At 37.8% G+C, this 21,330-nt stretch overlaps 2 protein-coding genes across 2 annotated transcripts; one reads left to right on the top strand and one right to left on the bottom strand.

The window, feature by feature from the left end:
• Positions 1-3,539: 3,539 nt before the first annotated feature.
• Positions 3,540-12,673, top strand: clic1 (chloride intracellular channel 1). Its single transcript, XM_083925401.1, has 7 exons — positions 3,540-3,642; positions 3,917-3,964; positions 6,670-6,779; positions 7,027-7,152; positions 8,441-8,547; positions 8,961-9,142; positions 9,265-12,673. The coding sequence occupies exons 2-7, from the start codon at positions 3,923-3,925 to the stop codon at positions 9,424-9,426; spliced, it is 729 nt and encodes a 242-aa protein (XP_083781527.1). The 5' UTR covers positions 3,540-3,642; positions 3,917-3,922; the 3' UTR covers positions 9,427-12,673.
• Positions 12,674-12,824: 151 nt separating this feature from the next.
• Positions 12,825-16,705, bottom strand: LOC310955467 (uncharacterized protein; the record flags this gene model as incomplete). Its single annotated transcript, XM_083925285.1, has 3 exons — positions 16,586-16,705; positions 14,875-14,994; positions 12,825-13,036 (listed from the first exon to the last, which is right to left on the bottom strand). The coding sequence occupies exons 1-3, from the start codon at positions 16,635-16,637 to the stop codon at positions 12,825-12,827; spliced, it is 384 nt and encodes a 127-aa protein (XP_083781411.1). The 5' UTR covers positions 16,638-16,705.
• Positions 16,706-21,330: the final 4,625 nt, after the last annotated feature.

Genomic DNA, 21,330 nt, shown 5'->3' with positions numbered 1-21,330 from the left:
AAAACACAAGGGAGGTATAAAAGAAATACAGTATAAGATAAACAATTAACTCTTAGCTAAATAAATAAAGAAAGTAAAACAATAAACAGTAAGCAATAAACTCAATAAACCTGTCGAAGTTGACCAACTAGATAACGACCTTTGAGTTATTATTCTCACTTTTATTTGTGGTTGTATTTATAGTTATAACCATTTTTATTTAATTTATTGTCGTTTGAGGTTGCAGACTGCACCTGCAGGTATTGCTGCATCTATAGGTGGCATTCTAGTGTTTCTTCAAAATAAAAGTCCTCTGCTACTTTCATGTTTTTATTGGGGGGGACAAATGCACATGCTCTTAATGTTGAGGGGGACAATGTTGCCCTGGGTCCCCCTCCCCGGGATCTGCACCCCTGGTCCTTTTAAAAGGCCGTTCAGGCTTTTAGGTTGTAGAAAGTCTTCTTTACAAATACATGTTATTGTGTATCAAGGGTCTGCAAAAAAAAGTTATGTTTTGTACATTGAGAACAAAATAACAACGGTTTAACCAGACAAGGGACAATATCTGTGCAACAGTTTTTAACAATAGAATAAATCACAAGTTATTGGTAAAATAAAACTGGAAGATTTGCAGAAACATCTTCCTGTCTCTGTATCCTATGCACAATAATAGCATTTATTGACATGTTGCTTTAGGAAAGCTATTCTCCATACTTTAGAAACATTAAAAGAATGATTTAAGCAGTTAAATATTTTAGGTTGATTACAGTAGCCTACATTTAGACTTGGTTTATTAAAATTTGACTACATATAGACCAAAAATAAATAAATCCGTAAAGGATTCAGTATTTCACCACCAGAATTCAACTCCAAGCAAAGTGGAGGGCTTTGAAAATAGAGCTTTGTATTGGGAGATACAACAGTAATGCTTTATTCATGGCTCCCTGACTTAAAAAAATATGACTGGTGGGCATGAGACGCTGTTATTACTCACAGAGACACGCAACAGGATTGTGTGTAATTCATGTGCAGGGCTTGTTTTGAAGGAGGATCTGTGCTGTGACATGTTGTCAACACTTTCCAGTTTCAGTCTACAATGCACGATTGTTTTTTCCAGATGACCTGATGAGCTGATGAATCCTGTTTCACCGCCCTACCTGCAAGTCGTTTTAACACTAAGGACGCCATCTAGTGCGCAATCACACCACACCCTGGTTATTTAAAGCATTTGCAGCAATCTTTAAGTCAAGTCCAGTTAAGTTTATTTATGACTCTGGGGACACGGAGCAGACCTGTCCCATGTTTAGTCCTGACTCTGGGGACACGGAGCAGACCTGTCCCATGTTTAGTCCTGACTCTGGGGACACAGAGCAGACCTGTCCCAGACGATCTGAGAGGTCTTGATGGTTCGTAGCTGAGTAGAAGATCTGATATGTATTTTCAGATGAAGTATTTTAAAATGAATTCTTTGACAGGCAGGAAGCCAGTGTTAAGATCTGAGGACTGGAGTGATGTCGACTTTTCTGATCTTAGTGAGGCCTCGAGCAGCAGCGTTCTGGACTAACTGCAGCTGTCTGATGGACTTCTTAGAGAGACCTGTAAATACACTGTTAGAGTCGTCGAGCCTGCTGAAGATAAATGCATGGACACGTTTTTCTAGATCCTGCTGACACATAAGTCCTTTAATCCTTGATATATTCTTAAGGTGATACTAAGACTGTGTAATTGTTTTGACTCGACTACAGCTAAGTTTCCGGTTTGGTTTGTGGTTTTTAGCATTGCCGTTTGGGGTTGGGTGCTAACCTTTGTGGTTTGTCCTTGGCTCCAAAGAAAATAATTTCAATAAAGTCTTTAGATAAGCTGATTTTGTCCCTCTGTTTGGTTGCCATTTAAATAGTTGCACACAATTATTTCCCAAACTTAATCAAGAACACTGAAAGAATATGCCCAAAACAAAAGACACGAGGGCAACGTCTTACGTAGATCGTGTTTGAAAACTACATTTGCATTTACTTTACTATCTTAGCCAGGTTAAATGTGAGTTTGAAAGCTCATTTTTGTCCTTGGAGACACTGGTTTGTCCAATAAATAAATAAATAAATAATAAATTCTTAGGATCAAAGTTAACAACATTTAAAACTGGACTGAAAACTGCAACAGAAATAAAGCTAGTAAATGCTTAGATTTCTGTCAATCAGCTTTTATTTGTTTCTTGTGTTTTTGAGTAACCATGGCGATAAGAAACACAAATGATGACAGACTCCTGTTTAAGGTGTTTTTCATATAATAATATAATAATTATTCATACAATAATGCCACTCTAACTGGCTTGCTCCTGGACGCCCCTGGTTCCCAGTTCAGGCCCCCATGAGAGGAAACACACTGTATCTGAATCACGTTACATGTTTTACAGCTTTGACCGTCACTGTTGTGATGCTCATTGAATTCAAACCCAGCAGGACTTTCCCTCATTGATTTCCCAGATTTTTGGACCAGACTAAGTTTGTTGTTTTTCTTGTTTGTCCTTTGAGAGCAAAGTAAAGCTCACTATCTCCCTCTACTGGCTTTTTACTATCCTGCAAAACATACTTTATAATACTGTAAGGATTTTTTTCTGTATATTTTGTTAACATAATAACAAAGCTGACTTTCTGATATTTACATATACACAAAAAGTGTGCTATTGGGAGAAGGGCACGCATAAAGAAACTTAACACTGCAGGTCGCTGCCTCTTTATTTGCTGAAAGCTCAACCTGGTTATAGAGGACTAAGCATGACTTTAGTCTCAATAAAGAAATACATGCATAAATAAATGAATAAAATAAATGCTGAAATAAATAAATGCATGAATAAATACATCAATAAATAAATGAATTAATAAATGAATAAATAAATGCATGAATAAATGGGACCTTCTACTGCATTAACATATGAACACAGAAATACAGAAATGATTAAATGAAGTTGAACAAAATGTAGAAATTATTTTATTAATTTATACAATTATTTATGTATTAATTGATTGATTAATTTATTTGTTTATGCATTTACTTTTTAGTTTATTTATTTATTTATTTATACATTTATTCATACATGTATTAATTAATAAATTATTTTTTTATGTATTTATGCATTTATTTATTAATTATTTTATGTGTTTCTGTTTTTATTTATTTATGCATTTATTTATTTTTTTATTCATTTATTTATTTATTCATTTCTGTATTTATTTATGCATTTATTTATTTATTCATTTCTGTATTTATTTAAGCATTTTTTAATATATTCCTGTATTTATTCATACATTTATGTATTTATGCATTTATTTATTAATTATTTTGTGTTTCTGTTTTTATTTATTTATGCATTTATTTATTGATTTATTTATTCATTCCTGTATTATTCATACATTTATTTATTTATCCATTTTTGCATTAATGTATTCCTGTATTTATTTATGCATTCTTTTTAATTTACTGAGACTTGCGTCGTGTTTAGTCCTCCATACCCGTCAGCAGGAAATGGAGGATGATGATGATGGTGATGATGATGACGATGATGAAGATGAGGAGCGTGTCGCTGCAGCAGACTGAAGCAGCAGAACTGGGAGGGGACACGTCCGGCAGACAGCTCCAGGCGACAGCTACAACCCTAAACACGGTGTAGGTACTTTCTGCGCCTTAAAACGTGCAACAAGTCGATACTTCGAGCTTTCCTGAAGCTAAAGTTCGTCGCTTTGTTTGACGCGTAGCTGCTACAATGTTGCACTAGTGACTAGTCCGTCCCACTGGCTCGGGGTGTGTAGCGGAAGATGGGCTTGGCTGCCCGAGTCTCGAACCCGTTTTCTGCCTCTGGTTTATAAAATATAACTTAACCAAACTTTACTTTAACCGCCTGTTCGTCTCTTTATGTCTTTCTCCTGTGGTGCATCTGCAGGCGAAGATGAGCGACGCGACTCTGCCCAAAGTTGAACTTTTTGTGAAGGTAAGTGAGTGACTCAATGACCCAGAAAAAAACTGCGACACTTTTGTGACATTTGGTGTGTTTAACGGGCTCAAATGTGCAAACACGGCGCCTTTAGAGGTTTCTTATCTCAGCTTATCACCCGCGTTCTCACTGCGTTGTTATTAAAAGCTGATACCATATCTCAGCCTGTTTGTGTTTGGGGCCGTAAAGGCACCTTGTGTCGTTTGAAATCACATTACAGCATCTGTGTTATAGTTATAGGTGCCAGTGCGACCACATCTGCTGACTCACCCGGGTTTATAAATGACAGGGAGACTAATCTAATTAAATGCACGTTTGCATAATGGAGCAGGCGACTTTAATCTATATTTAGTGTGTTAGTGTGTCAGGCAGGTTAATCCCATTTTCTTTGCGCCAAAACACTCTTAATACAACAAATATGGCCTCCCTCCTCATGGTCCCTCACAGGTTTAAATAATGATTCCTCTGTATGAACATGTGAACATGTGCACCACCCTCTTTTTTTTTTTTTCTCCAGGGGTGAAAGATGCAGTTGTAACTTCTCTAAATGCTGGTTTCAAGTCAGTTTCTTCATGTGAAAAAGAACAAACAACAGCCCATGTCAGACATAGTCACAGTAAATAACTAGGTGATTGAATAACACATAACATAAGTAGATAATTAAGGTACAATGAGACAGAATAGAGTGAAAAAACAATATATAAAAGTATAGTTTCACATCGGCCTGTGTAACAGAAAGTAAGCAGTTTTTTTTTTTACGTTTAATTTATCGTGTTAGGTTTATGCTTTTCAGGCCACAGTTGAAACTCGTAGTGGGATATGGTCTGCCTGAACATGAAATGTGGCTTCCTGCAGCCGCACAAGGAGCATTTTAAAGCTGTACGTTCACTTCCTGAGCAGCCTGCAAGCTCTACGTGAGACTGCAAGAATGAATAACGGCGCTTCTCAGGCGGCACCGTCCACCTATCTGCAGCTGCAGAGATTAATCCGTTAGTTGTCATCTATTAAATTAATCGCAGATCAGTTTGAGTTATATTTTAAAAATGGCAGTAGACACATTATTTATGCTTCCTCTTGTGATAATGGAGTAAATGTTGATTTCACAATGTAATGGTTAGAATAATGACACCACCAGCATTTTAATATAATAATAATACGTTTATTTCATGTGATACCTTTTAAAGACAAAGGTACAAAGCGTTTAACATGATAAAATTGTTTAAAAAAAAGACCCAAATGTGAGCGTTTAAAGCCTCACTTTCCTCGATCCCCCTGGAAATGAAGACTTGCTTTACGGCACAAAAGAAAAGGGTAGAGCTTGAGTTGTGCCAAATATTTATGGAGATAATGTGAGGCTCCAGAGGGTTATTCCCTTAGAGGCAACTCAACAAATAGGAGCTTTCAACAGGTGTAAAGCGGAGAAACAACTGTGGAAACTACTGTTTGAAAAGACTGTCAACAAAGATTAGACACTAAACAAGCTTTGGCTTTTATTCTCAGCATTTTCTGCAGAAAAGGACACAAAACACAGGCTGCTAGAGAGACACACCCAGAGCTCAGGGCAGTTCTCATTTTATACCAAACATGAATACATTATCAAGAGTTTAGATGGGTGACGTACGAGGTGAAGCAGTATCATCAGTCACATTCATATCATAGGATTTCTCAGTAGCATACGAACAGGCAATAACCTTCGTCGTACTTGTATCACAGGATAAGGGGTAGAGCCGTGTCGGGAGAGTATCTCACAAGATATAAGCTACTTTGAAATCATGCTGATGCAGATATGTACGTTTCCGTGTGTTTCCGGAGCTGAGCAGTGCATCGTGAGGAGAGAAAGGGTGTGTTTTGTCCTGTGTTTTAAAACCTAAAACATGTAAATTGTAATTTCTGTCACACTACCTGGCAAAAGAAAGAGACAGAGGAGGCAAAGAGTGACAACAAACGTATTAAGCTGGACTATATTTCGTAACAATCGTGTGTTTTAATCTGTCTTTATCATTGGGTTTTTAGTCCAACTTGTGATTGTTACGGTTGTACGGATCTAAAACGTGTGTGATTACCGTCTACGTTGTTGACTTTATGCTGCTTTACAGTTTAGCTTTTCTTCTCTTCTTAGCTTTGCGTGCGTGCGTGCGTGCGTGCGTGCGTGCGTGCGTGCGTGCGTGCGTGCGTGCGTGCGTGTGCGTGTGCGTGTGTGTGTGTGTGCGCGTGTGCGCGCGCATGCGTGCGTGTGGTATTGAGTGCTGACTTTGCAGTGAAAACTTTTTCTTTCTTTTCTTTACCTCTGCCAAGGAGGTCATGGTTTTTTCGGCAGGACTACGGAAAAAAAAAAATACTGACCCAATTTTCATTGAACTCGGTGGAAGGGTGTGACATTGGCAAAGGGAGAATCCATTCAATGTTGGAGCAGATCTGTTTTACGGGGCGGATACACAAATTATTTTTCACTGTCGTTAACAATACGAGATAGAGAATTTGTGCTTCTTTCATGTGGTGTCGGGATAATCGGGGAAAATAGAAAATGAGTGCTCTTCAAGTTTGTTTTTCAAAAAAAAGTGAGAAAATTCAACTGAAAAAACTGCAAAGTAACAGCCGTGGTCTGTATGTGCCTCAACGTAATGACACTACATAAGATAAACATGTCAGCACCTGTATGAAAAACATGAAATAATATAAAAATGTCTGTTTTTGTGTCCCAGGCGGGGAGCGATGGTCAGAGCATCGGTAACTGTCCCTTCTCCCAGCGTCTCTTCATGGTGCTGTGGCTGAAAGGAGTCACCTTTGATGTTACCACAGTGGATATGAAGAGGTGCACACAATGTTTAAATGCTCCCAAATGTGCCGCGCTGCAAAGGAACAATCTCCTTCTGATACAGAGTGTTGAAAGACATAAAGCTCCTCATAGCTTTGCTTTAACATTAGTCATTTCCTTTCCTTTCTTTGCATTTTCTTCAAATCTCTCTCCTTCTTTTTTTTAAATTTTAACCCCCCGTCTCTTCTTGTGGACGTTTCTCTCTGCCTGTTTCTGACTTTCTGTATTTCCGTCCACCTTTTAGGAAGCCAGACATCTTGAAGGACCTGGCTCCGGGGGCCCAGCCTCCCTTCCTGCTGTACAGCAGCGAGGTGAAAACGGACACGAACAAGATCGAGGAGTTCCTGGAGGAAAATCTCTGCCCTCCAAAGTAATCACTCCATACATCTGGTTTTTTTTAGAGCTGAAAGTTGATTGACAGAAAATGAATCATTGTTTAAAGGTCCCATATTGTAAATAGTCTTTTTTTATGTTAAAGCAGGTTGAGGTGCTGTATAAATACTGTGAAAGTATCAAAATACCCGAACGACAGAGAAATGGACACAGCCCGTATTCAGAAACTTTCTTTAAACGAGCCGTCAGGACTTCTGTAGGGTTGTGATGTCACAACTGTACTATATAAAGGCTGCAATGATAGTGCAGAGACTCTTAAAGTGCAGATGACAATGGCCCGGAAACACTGACCAATCAGAGGAAACTGGGCTTTTTCAGGAGTGGGTCTTAAAGAGACAGGCGCTAAAATGGAGCGTTTCAGACAGAGAGTGAATACAGATTTATTCAGACAGGATGAGAAAAAAATTGTGTCTTTCAAACATTAAAGTGTAATTCCGCCGTAAAATCATCCCAGGGTCTTTTTGGCACTTGCATACATCAAAATAAAACAAAATAACACCAAACTTCTGCAGCAGCATGAGAAGAGTCCCTACATATAAAACAAAGCACCAATGGGCTCCTTCCATTTGGATTGACTTTGGTAATTGACTTGAATGGACTTTACTATGAGAGGAGCTGGTACAGGGGCCAGTAGGTAAGTCTTTAAAACACTCTTTTAATAAACTCTGGGTTAACTAACTACGCTGTTGCTGCTTTGTTTTATGTGTAGGGACTCTTCTCATGCTGCTGCAGAGGTTTGGTGTTATTTTGAGCAGTATTAGTGGTTAAAAAAGCCGTTTTAATGTCTTCACCGTACTGCCCCAAGCTAATCAGTGTTAGCCACGTCCGGCTGTTAGCGACTCTCCCGGATTTCCCCATTAATAGTTGTTACACGAAAAAAAAAGTGCCGAAAAAGACCCCGGGATGATTTTACACCCGAATTTCACTTTAAAGCATGTAAATTTGTTCTAGTAGAAACTCCAAATACAACTGTGACTCTGAAAATTAGCACAATACGGGACCTTTAAGTGATTTCTTTCCCATTTTCAGCTGCTTTTCTTTGTCTTATATGATCATGAATTCAGTATCTCTGCACTTTGTCGGACAAAACAAACATTTAAAGATATATTCTTGGGCTTTATTTTAACATGTATGTATACATGTATGCATACATCATCCTGTATAAGTCGTCTTGCTCCACGCTCCTCACATTTCACCCAGTTTTCATCCGTGTTAATTCTTGTTTGTGATCATATACGAATGATTATCGATCTCTTTTTGTTTAGGTATCCCCGCCTGGCTGCTCGTAACCCAGAGTCCAACACAGCCGGCATGGATGTGTTCTCCAAGTTCTCAGCTTATGTCAAGAACTCAAACCCTCAGACCAACGAAAGTAAGTGGATCAAACTTTCACTCCCTTGACTTTTTGAATTTTATTTAAACTCCTTGCTTCATGTAGATTTTCACTAACACTTCTAACAGACCCTGTTTTATTGCGGTTGGTATTTTCTGCTGAGCTCCTTCAGTCTTTCTCTGATGGACAGGAAACCAGCAGGGAGCGTCCAGGGTAATGACATTACGCTCTGAGCTTTTCTGCCTCAGTGCAAACAGGTCACCTTCTGCTTTCTATGTTGTGTCGGGTGATCTCACCGGAAATGTCTCAGTTGTTCAGTGAAAAAACAATGTCTTTAAAAGAAAGTTAAACAAATACTCTTCAATCAGCTTAGATTTACATTTCCTTTTTGGAGAAACAAACCGCCCTTTGCACTGGATTTGAATATTTCCTGTGCGTGCACGTGTGTTCAGATTTAGAGAAAGGCCTGCTGAAGGCTCTGAAGAAGCTGGACGACTACCTCGGCTCCCCACTTCCTGACGAGATCGACGAGAATAGCGCCGATGAGCTCACTTCCTCGTCCCGCCCCTTCCTGGACGGCCAAGAGCTTACTCTGGCTGACTGCAACTTGCTGCCTAAGCTCCACATCGTGAAGGTAATCTCTTGTTCAAAGCTCTGCAGCAGGGGGCCCCGGGATGATCAGATTATAATGCCCGTGGGTTTGTTCTGAAACTAAAGGCGGAAACTGTGTCACTCAAAGTCTTATTCTCTCTGCAGGTGGTGTGTTTAAAATACAGAAACTTCAGTATCCCTCAGTCTCTGACAAACCTCTGGAGGTACCTGAACGCAGCGTACGCCAGGGAGGAGTTTTCCTCCACTTGTCCAATCGACGACGAGGTCCACATCGCTTACTCCTCTGTCGCTAAAGCTCTCAAGTAGGATCACAAGTCGTGATGAATACACCAGCAGAACAACATGCAAAAGCACAAAAACACACATTTACTCACCTGCACACACACACACACACTCTGCAAACAACTTGGTCAATCTGTCTTTTACGAGGCTTTCATTGCATCTGGATGGTCGATTTTTGCAGCTTTAAAAGTTGATAACACCTTTTTATAATGTTAGTTAATATAGCTGGTTTACAATTGTCAAACTATACACTTAGGCTCCTTCCACACTATTACGTTTTTTATTTTAAAAAAAATCTCTGAACTAATCTCCGTCCTGTGAACTCATATCAAAGACCATCCGTGTACACTGGGCATGCATGTGCTCATAATGCCCTCTGACAGGGAAATAGTTGCAAATCGCTCGAATAATACAGTGCCTCTTTCGCATGTAGGTAGAAGTAGCATTAGCTACAGCTACTCGCATCGACAACAAGGTCAACATCGCCTGTAATTCATCGCCTTTCTCCAGCAGCATGTTAGGAACTTCATCTGAGTCAGAGTCCACCGGCTTCTTCTCTGAATCCTTGTTCTTCTCCCCATCCCCTTTTTTGGTGTAACTGGATTTCTTCTTGCCTCTGTAGAAAATGAATGATCGATCACGTTGCTTGCAGGCTCACACACTTTAAACTACAGCCTTGCTTGTGTACAGATTCACCATCAGTAGATGCACACTGTAAAGTTTTGTTCCCTTCTTGATGATGATGTCTACAGTAAATCTTTGCATTTTAGGGTGGGGAATTCAACAGACACAAAGCTGCCTACCAGAACAAACTTTCATTACTACCAAGCCTCAAACTGGCTGATTCAATTCTTAATTTCAGTCTTGGTATAAAGGAAGTGGGTCTTTTTTTTTAAGATGACAAACATGCGTAACAGCGCCAGCTCACCTGCCAAAGCATCTGATGTGGTTTGTCTGCAATCACAGATGCTTCACATTGACTTTATTGTTTCATGACTGAGGGAACAAGGCCTTTAACAGTTGAGGATTACACATATTTTGTATTAATTAGATGTTACAGTGTTTTATTCTTCACCTCAGAGAGGAAGTGGGGTGCTTTTCCCCGGCGGCCTGCAGACCGGGCCTCGCTTTAAGGAGGCAGAGCTGAAAACAGTTACAGAGACAGGAAACTATTTCAATAGACTCGGGCTTCCCCTTTCCGCGCTCCCACAGCAGGCATGAAGGATTATTCAAGTTTGTGATTCGCTGACTCTTGCCAACAAGTTAATTTTGTTCTCCACGTTGTGTATGAAGGATCTTTTTTTTAGTGTTGTATAAAAGAGGGAGATATTGAAGTTGCTGTGGATGAAGAAGTGAAACGCTGTTGTTAAAAGTGCCACACTGAAAGCTTCTGGTAGCTCGGGACAAAACGTAACGTAAACGTAAACATGCTCAATGTTTAAAATGAAAATCACACTTGCAGCTTTAGACGGCCGTCCTTTTATTAAGCAAAGGAAAAGTCTGGCAATACTAAATATTTGACTTATTGTCAACAAATCCAATGCAAAAGACCAATAACATGTTCAACACTTGATGAATTAACTCATGAATTAACCTACTGAAGAAGAGAAACTTTAAAATGGGTCACAATATATAATTCAAGTATAGTCCTGACCCTTTGTTAGCACTGGCAGATTATTCAATCTGATAATTTATCATCTTTCAATGGAATCGTGTCGTAATTAATCATATATCAAGATATCTTAATGGACAATTGGGTCGTCTAAATTCAAAATAACAAACTCATTAACTGAGATTTCTCAGAAAATCACAAATATTTTGAGAATATATCATTTAAAGATTGCGGTTATGTTTTTACATCGTACTGTTTTTGTGCACGCATGTAAACAGCCGTGCATACCTGGGGTAAAATACATCCTATTACTATACCAGTGTTGAAAATAGTAATAAAATAATATTTCATTGGCGACATTTACTGAACTACCAGAAAACATGCTATAATGATATTTTTTCAATATCCTTTTATATCATTATCAGAATATTTTGTCTATCGCTCAACAAACTCACTCAAACAAGAGTAAATAGTGAATTTGATGGGGACTATTTTTTCCATTTGAGGCGGATTGATACGCACTTGTTGCTCTAGTGGGTATTTACAGCAGAAAGACGAGTATTTGGGAGCGATTCAAGATAAATGTTAGTCTGACTCAGCTCTTGGGTTCGTTCTGGTGTTTTTATGGGATTTGTTGGCGATTTAAAGAAAAATCATCACTAGACTTATGGTTAAATTAAAAACCTTGTATACTTTGTGATTGCAGCCCGTCACTTAACAGTAGAATTATATATATATACTCTTGTTAAGTTTGCTATAGTCTGAAACAATTCTGATAAAAATGACTTGAAAATGAACCGCTGGGAAGAACTGGACCCAATAACGACGCGCTTTGTCCGACTGTGGCAGCAGCCCGCGTAGACAATTTTACTCCACAGCAACTATGCAAATTAACATTTACAGAGGCTGCTTGCAATTTAAGTTGTCATTTATAGAGTTGGTTTTGTTGTGAGCTCATATGTGTCATGTCTCTCAGATCAGGGGGAAGCTCTTTAAAATTAAAAATTAAACCGAAGTGCAATTGAAGCGGATTGAAACGACAATCTTGTCCACGCGTTGATGATCTTAGACGTCCAGTGTTGCACAGCTGGGTATTTTTCTACATGATTTTAAGTGTAATGCAAGTGTTGATCAAATAGATGATACTGTATATTTTATATTGACTGAATTATTGTGGATTTCATCTATTTTCTAAAAATGGAGCAACGTTTAAAGGGATCGTGTCTGAATCATTTCAGTGTGTTTTAGTTTTTCCTCTCTCCGAGCGCGGAAGAGTTTTTCACTTCTTACTGTCGGACTTGATACAGTTTCAGGGACAATTTAACTTGATATACTCATCAAAATGTTACTTTCATTAGTTTGTTTTTCACTTTAATCTTCATGTCGTGTATTTTCTTTGTTATGAGACCCATATTGTGCTTTTGACTTTTGCATTCCCGTACAAATATGTTAACCTTTCTTGTTTTTTTCATGCCATGTAGTTAAAAACAAGTCGCACGTAAAAGTCCACAGGATCAAAAGAAACGGCGATGTCGGCACTAAAGCAGTAGATTTAAATAAACAATGAAGACAATCAAACTAATAGCACCGCTGAGATGTATTTTGTACTTTAAAGCCTGTACAAAAACACATTTTATTAATATCCCAATAAAGAAATATCTTGATACTAAATCCACCAGTGACAGATGTTTTTATTTATAACCATTGTGGACGGAAACAACATGCACGTCGTTGTCTTACACGTGCCTGTGAGTGTCCATCTTTCCCAGGTCCCATCCAGCTCTCCGACCCCAAACTCCGCCTCTGAGGTTCAGGCCAGCAGCAGAGAGAGGGCCGGCAGCAGGCAGAGACACGCCGCACGCCAGCTGAGGGCAGCAAAGGACGCGGCCCCGTTGCACAGGTCGGTGTCGCAGCAGACGTTGGAGTAGTTGAAGTAGAGACCTGAAGCGTATTTCTGTCCGCTCAGGCCGCACTGGGCCTGGACGGCACAGCTCTTCTCGTACATCGTCACTTCTAAAGCGCCTACGAGAGAAATCAGAGGAGTTTATGTTGGTGCACCGAGCAAACGAAGCTCCTGAGGAACCAAAATAAAAACATAGATAAATAACTCCATGGATACATGATGACGCCATTCACTGTACCACAAATAATATTAAAAAAGAATCTATGCATTAATTGATAAAATGTGACATAGGTTTTATAATGTAGTTTGATGATTTGTTATTGTTTGCATTTTATTATTTTTTTCTGTTATAATATTTTCAATGACATGAATTGATTTTTCTGTTTCTTTACCTTTTGTATTAATTCCCCTATTTATTTATTTATTGTCATATTTAATTTTTCCTTAAATGTATGAGTTTATTTATACTAATTTTTGCATTTTTTAAATTAATTTTTAGTGTATTTTAAATTATCTTTGGTGATGGCATATTGATTAATGAATACATTTAGTTATTTATTTACGTGTGTATTTTTGATTTTTTTTTTGAAGCCATTAAAACTTCAATTAAAAATACTTTAAATTCAAATACCACTGAATTCATAGTATTGTGATTTTAATTTTGAAAACATTCAATATGGTTTTATACATTTATCAAGTTTTGGACATTAAAAAAACTAAATATACTGAAACATCCAGTCATTTAAATGCAGTTTGCAGTCACCCGAACTTCAAATAACTGATTTAATTCATTTATTGATGTTTTATTTTCCATCCTGAATATAAACCAATCCAATTCAAACTCAATGTGTCGCATACAGATAAAATCTGTCTGATAAAATCTTTTGCATAATAACATGCTGATGATGAAGAAACATTAGAATGAAGAAGAATTTTAAAGGCGCAAAGGTGGAGATGCAGTGATCGACCCGCAGAGCGCGCTCACTGAAAACTGAGTTACGGTGAATGTAAAAAAACAAAAAGGGTCTTTAGCCTCTGCTGAGACTCGGTGAACGTTTCGCTCCTCCCACGGAGCCCAGAGAGCTATTTTTAGAGATAATTTGATGGCATCACAGGCATTAGTGAGCTGACAAACAGCCGGATGAGAAATGCTTTTTGTTTTTACACTCGTGGAGTCGAAACAGGATCAGACGTGAGAGCAAAGCCCTGACAACCGACCTCAGGTTTTACTTTAGTACCCAAGCAGCAACACACAGATCAGAATCAATATTGGACGATGTGTTTCTGTTGTTTTGGCTCTGAAATACTCCGTAGGTAACAAACTCAAACCAGTTATTTTACATCAGATTTTGGGGATTTTCCTTGGAAATGTTCAAATATCCTGCTGGCATTGCTCAGAAATACTGCATGTTTGTAGGTTCACATGCATTTTTTAAAAGAAAATGCTGTATTGAAATGTTTGATTGCAATAATAATAATACACTTTATTTATATAGCACCTTTCAAAACACAGTTACACAGTGCTTTTATTTTTACATCAGACTTTGATGTGTTTTAACTCAATAAACCTGCCTCTCATAACTGGCCTGGTGCTCAGGATTTAAAATAAAACGGTGATTTATAACATTTAAATGCAGCATTTGTGTAGGAATTGTGGGACGACAGTTTCTATTCATGTAGATGTGAGTCTGAATAGACTTAAATTAAATATGATAGTCAGCACTTTACCTTTACAGCCACCGTTTCTCTTCAAATCTGAAACAAAACACAAACTGCACTGTGCAGTTCTCAAATCTGACTGACCAGACTTTGTTTGGGACAATGAGGATTTATCTGCCAATTTGTGACCATCCTGCCCCAGATTCTGAGAGCATAATCTCTTTTACAGACACAGAAATAAACACAAACACACACACTCACACACACACACACACACACACACAGATGTGTATCTCACCCCGTCTTCCCGTCGCAGTGCTGGACAGGCAGCGCTGCCCGGCCGGACACTCCTGAGGAAACTTAAAGCAGTCCAGAGGAGAGATGGCCGGGAACACACAGGTGAAGCAGGTCAAACAGGCTGAAGGAAGAAATATGAAATAACGTAACTGTGAGCCTGATCGAATACTGACACCAATCAACTGATAGTGACGTACTGACCAATAAAAGATGATCCTTAAACTTGGTAATAAAAGAACAAGGTGCGAACAGTTAAAAAAATAAAGTCTCTGAGGACGAACGTGTTGTAGTGAAACTGTTTTTCCAACTGTCGTCTCTCTGTGACTCCAAAAACGACATATTTGATCACTCTATTTAACGCTGTAAAACTGAACTACTTGGTTCAGTTAATGGCTAAGGTTTCTTACGGCGAAAGTCGGGACACAAATGGCGGTCTCCTGGGTGAAAGTCCTGCATTTGTTTGACCCACACACCAGCCTTTGGCTCTGTATACTCGAGTGACAATCTCCCGTACTGAAAAAATCAAGCAGAAAGCTGCAGTTCCTCAAATGTCCACTTGAGGCTGGCTCCAAAAGCGAGTCAATCCCCATAGACCCTCATGTTAAAAGGCCCAACTTCACAGCCGAAATAAACATGTTTACAGCCTGCTACAAAAATGGTTTTGGTCTCTGTAGCTAATTTTCTGGTTTGTACGCGGCACTTCTTTGCGCATTTTTTGATTAGCCAATAGGTCGGCGGCGCCAGGCTCTGCCAAGAGCCGCCCACTTCATTTCAACTCTTCAGAAACCTCTGGGTGACGTCACGGGGACCAGGTCCATATATCAGTCTGTGTTTATACAGTACTAACGTCATCTCACTTCCTCTTTGGTACCCGGCATAACTTTTACTTGGAGAAGTTTGCCAAGTGACCCTACCACTCAGCGTTGGTTTTGAGGCGGGCTTAAGTGACGCAACAAGAAGCGACTGTTCAGTGTTAACAAAATGGCGGCTTCCGCGGATGAGATGAGCGCAGCTATGGACCAAGTCGCCCGCTAACTGTTTCTTCTCTTGGGTCCTTTCTGTGGACCAGGCACTTGAAATTTTACCTTTTACCCGTAAATTTGCGTTACACAAACGGCAAATATCCTTTACCGACATGTTGTTTACTTTCTGAGCTTTGATGGTTTGTACGTCATACGCTGCGTTGATCTGATTGGTCTATTCGAACCGTATGTTGGTGATAGACAGATGGTTTATCCAATCAGCAACCAGTATTTTCTCCCCTTCCCAAAAGATCTCCAAACCAGAGTTCCCAGATGGATACGCAGAGCAAATGAGAATCATGCGAATCAATTCATCCGCCTAACAACAAACACGGGTCGTAAAAGGCTGCGTGCACATTCGTACGAATCGTTTTTCTTTTTGCCAAAGACGGCTGGACGATTTATCAGTTGAAAATGTGGAAGAATCTTTGAAAACTCATATAAACTAATTTTAGTTTAATGGACACTTCAGGAGAAATGAATCCTTATAAATTACATTGGAAAATATGAAGTATCACACAACACAAGCTGTAAATAAACGAAACGTGTCGCATATTTAAACACTGAATATTGTTGTCCCTCAAGTAAGGAATAGACAGTTTTAGTAGCGTGCCACTGAAAACGCATTTTACAGAAAATTAAGCAACGTCTTAGAAGTGTTTTAGAAGTTAAATCAGCTGAATCACATACCTGCTAAAGGTAGACAACACAGGAGAACAGCCACAACTTGTGAACGAGACATGATGCTCCCAGAGAGAAGACCGCAGATTGTTTTCAGTTAACGCCCGTCCAAAAATCCTCCTCTTGGGAAAGTTACAGCTCTCTCATCCAACTATATGCTGCTCCAATTCGCCCCTAAATTCCTCTCCGTGTGTGAATTCAAAGCCCCAAAACCAACTGTTGTTTTCTTGTTTTTATTCCACTGTGTTTTGTATTAAGCTGCTAACGTCGCACCTCTTCAAATGTGGTTCGTATTGTCACCTAAAGCATTTCTGATCTCGTGTCTCTTGTCCTGAATATCCAGGTTACTCCGCGTCTCCTCCCTGAAACTTCTAATTTAATTTGTGGAGGTAATTATCGTCAGCTGACGCAGAGAATGAGAGGTTTTGTGTCAGTTTTTATATCTTTTAAAGGAAGTGAGAGACAACGCAGAGAGAAAAGCAAGTGTTTATGTGCAGTAGAGCTGCAATATTATGGGAGAATGATTAACAAAGATATTAATGTTGGGTTCATTGATGACTCTAAATCACCCGTAGGTGTGAATGGTTGTCTGTCTCTGTTCGTCTCTATGTGCCCTGTGATAGACTGGCGTCCTGTCCAGGGTGTACCCCGCCTCACGCCCGATGTCAGCTGGGATCGGCTCCAGCACCCCGCGACACCGACCCCGGGATAAGCGGTTGAAGATGAATGAATGAATGAATGAATGACATAAATTGATTTTTCTTTGTTTGATGTTTCTTTACCTTTTGTATTATTTCCCCTTTTTATTTTTTTTATTGTCATATTTCATTTCCCTTAAATGTATTCATTTATTTAGATTTATTTTTTGCATTTTTTTATTTATTTTAAATGTATTTTAAATTATCTTTGGTGATGGCATATTAATTAATGTAGTTGTTTATTTACGTGTGTATTTTTGATTTTTTTGCAGGTTCAGTCCTCCATAAAGAGAGACTGTTAAAACTTAAATTAAAAATACTTTTAATTCAAATACCACTGAATTCATAGTATTGTGATTTTAACTTTGAAAACAATCAATATGATTTTATACATCAATTAAGTTTTGGAAATTCAAAACGTACTAAATATACTGACACATTTCTCCAGTCGTTTAAGTGCAGTTTGCAGTCGCTCATCTGAACTTCAAATAACTGATTTAATTAATTTGTTGATGAAGTTTTAATTTCCATCCTGAATATAAACCAATCCAATTCAATCGTAATGTGTCGCATACAGATAAAAAAGATGGCGTGACCTCTGACCTCAAAGTAAAAAAGAAGTCAAGCAAAAGTCACGTCCTCATTAATATAATAATAATGTAATAGATCTGGGAATTTTGAGGTTTAATAACAGAGTTTATGTAAATAATGTCTCTAAAGACTGGAATTAATAAATAATTTTCACATGAATATGACAGACTGTCGTAAAGTTGAGTTTACAGTCAACAATCCTGTCTGATATCAGGAAAATCATAACGACTTTTTTGTATTTAGATGGAAAAAATGGACAAAAAATGAGCAGTTTTATTCATTGAAACATAACTTTAAATATCTTTCTTTATGTCAGATTTGTTCTAATCTTGTGTCTCTTGTCCTGAATTCAAAGTCAATTCTTCACATGAACAAGAAAAGACAAGAAACAATGTTAAGTGACACATCATAAATTAACTAACTGCTATAGTAACAACTGAACAATACAATAATAATAAAAATAAAAGTGTATATGGTGGCATAATAGTGCAAAACGATTGATAGCAGCATATCCATATGTGCAATTTGCATAGTCATTTTCTGTGAGTCTGTTATATAATAGAGAGATAACTTTATGTATCACATACAGTTTCATCTGCAGAGATAAAAACATGTGCAAGTCCTGATTTCATTCATGCCTGTACACCATAACAATTATATTTTAAGTGACATACGTTAATGAAAAACACCCAAACTAGTTGGTAGGAAATCACTTTACATGTAAATAGACTGTGTTATAGTTGTATTCCATGTGTTTTTTCTGCTGTATTTGTGTTTAATTAATAAAGAAACAATATTTTTACACCCTTGAACTGCTATATAACGATATTTTCAGTGATTATCACTTTTTATTTTTATTTTTTTCTGTAAGTTTCTACTTTTTGAGGGTTTTCTGGTGTAGTTTTTTGTTAAATTGACAAATTGATGAATCAGATGTGAAGCTGAAAAAGGCAAGCAGGTAAAAGCAGGAGGTTTTTTTTAAAGACAAAGACAAAAAAAAACTAAAAATTAAACAAAATGAAGCTCCAGAGGGTTTGAAACACACTTTTATCACATTATATAAATGGATGACATTTTATACTCATGATCTTAGCATTTTATCTGTTCTGCAATAAAAAATAAACATCACCTGTATTTGAGTTAAAATAAGACATTAGATGCTTATGTGTTAGAACAAACAGCACTGGGGTCAGCACAGTGGAGAGAGAGTCAGCATCACGCAGAGTCAGTGAGCGGGAGAGCGAGGCGCTTTAAGTGAATTATGCTTTAGGGCGTAATGGGCGACATGAGGAGCACGCAGGACGTCTGCTGACAGCGGTCTTGTGATGGATGCAGCCAAACGGGCTCAGACTGAATAAGCTGTTTAGCAGTTTGTTAATTACAACTAAAAGCCTGAGAAACACCCTGAAAATGTCGTCTGCTGCTACATTCAGACAAACAGTATTTACAAAGCGTTTGCTTCATTTTCTGTTGCAGCACAGGTTTTTTTTTTTAATCAAGAGGAAATTATCAGTCATTAATGTCATTAGCTTTTATGATTGGTCTTTTTTGTTGATAAAGCAATATATATTCTGGATAGTTTGGTTGTCACGTCTGTCCTGTGTTGTTGATTATGCCAGATTTGTTTTTATTTACTTTATATTTTTGCAAATATCCTGCAGAGTGAACTCATTACTGTCAGAGGGACGTATTTTATCCCATGTTTCAGCTTTGCATTGCTAAGAAATGCTGCTTTTTTGTAGGTTCATGTGCATTTGTTAAAAAAAAAGTTGCATTTAAATATTTGATGACAATAAGTTGTTGCAAAATAACAAAAAACAAGACTGTACTTAATTATAATAATCTTTAGTTATATAGAACCAGTTACAAACTACTTTACAAACATAGAAACAATTAAAAAAAAAGAACTAAAAGCAAAAATAAAACAGGATAAAACAAGTTTAAGTGTCGCACAAACTCAAATAATAAAAAATTCAAAACTTTTTAACAGAATAAGTGAAAAAAACAAACTCAAACTATATTTATTAAAAAAATGTAACTGGAAAACTGTCCAACTGTGTCTAAACTGGGGTTTATGAGTAAACTCTTATAATTTACACAAACTTCAGCACACACACTTGTTATTAGATATTTCCTCCTGACTTAATTGTAAGAAAGTTAAGTGGCGGCAGCTGCAATATTAGAGTAAACGTGCTGTTGTTTTTAACTGTAGACTGTTTTTACAGACAGTGAGATATTGGACTGGGATGTTTTGTGTCCTGGCTGAAGGATCTCAGAGGACAGATGGCGTTCTTTAATCCTGTCTGTGCCCTCGCCATCCCCTCCTCCATCCCTCCACTATTACATCAACTGCACATTTCCTGTGTATTTTTCTTCCTCTGCAGACAGAAATACACAGAGATGGCTGCAACAACTCAACCTTGTCCGTAGAAGGGAATATTGTGATTCAAGATTCAAGAAGCTTCATTTATTATTATTATTCATTTATTTCTTTATCCAAGGGAAATTATTGTGCAACAGTTTCAATACAAAGATGGGAAAGGGTCCGAGTAACAATAAGCTAACATAAATCAAATAAAAGTAGTGCTAACATAAAATAAATCAAACAATTAACTAAATGTGACTGTCTATATGAGTCAAAATGGTGTTTATGCAGGTTTACATCGCTGCCGTACAAACCCTGAAATGTCGGGTACCAGATTTTAGCTTAAAAAACCTGCTGCGTCAAAGAAAGCGATGTTTTTTCTTTATTGTCCGATGAGATTAACCTGTTTATCCAACAGTGTCTAACATAATTTGACCTACATTTCAGGAAAAGGCAGATTATTTTTTGTCAACAATGTTTAATCTATGATGACTTTGAACTTTGGCCCTAAAGAGCAGAAAGCCTTGTTAAATGAATCAATTTAATTTAATTAAAGATAATGTGGCTATTTATTAAAACCACTGTGGTGGAGGTGAGATGATTGACAGCGGAGAGTTTATATTTATATATTTAAAAGGCAAAAGTAGACTAATAAAGGCAGTGTCCAACCTTACATAAACAATTCATCAGGATTAAGGGAGAATATTAAATATGAAGCCTTAATCCTAGAAAATCACATAAAATACTCCAATCTGATCATTAATCCAGAGTCTAAGGAAAAGGTGTCGGAGTAGGTTATATACCGTATGTGTGGCAAAAGTAGGGATTTCATCAGTTAGCCCAAACTGAATTTATGATAGAATTTGTCAGTTATTTAGCCAGTTAAGGTTAAATTAAACTGCTCTGCTACTCTAACTTTATGTTTCAAGTTATTAAGTTATCAACACTATTAATCAGTTACAGTTACTTATCCTTTTAATTGGCAGTTAGCATAAGTCACCTTAGAAATACAGCTAAAAGCTAGTGCTAACGTTAGCATAAAGGCTACATTCTTTTACCGTTTAAAGTTGAGTTGTCATGGAAACCAGCGCCATTCGTGA

The sequence above is a fragment of the Echiichthys vipera genome (genome assembly GCF_963691815.1).
Source record: "Echiichthys vipera genome assembly, chromosome: 13".
NCBI classification, from domain to species: domain Eukaryota; kingdom Metazoa; phylum Chordata; class Actinopteri; order Perciformes; family Trachinidae; genus Echiichthys; species Echiichthys vipera.
Note: the sequence above shows the minus strand (reverse complement) of the source record. Positions and strands in the feature narration are given on the sequence as shown.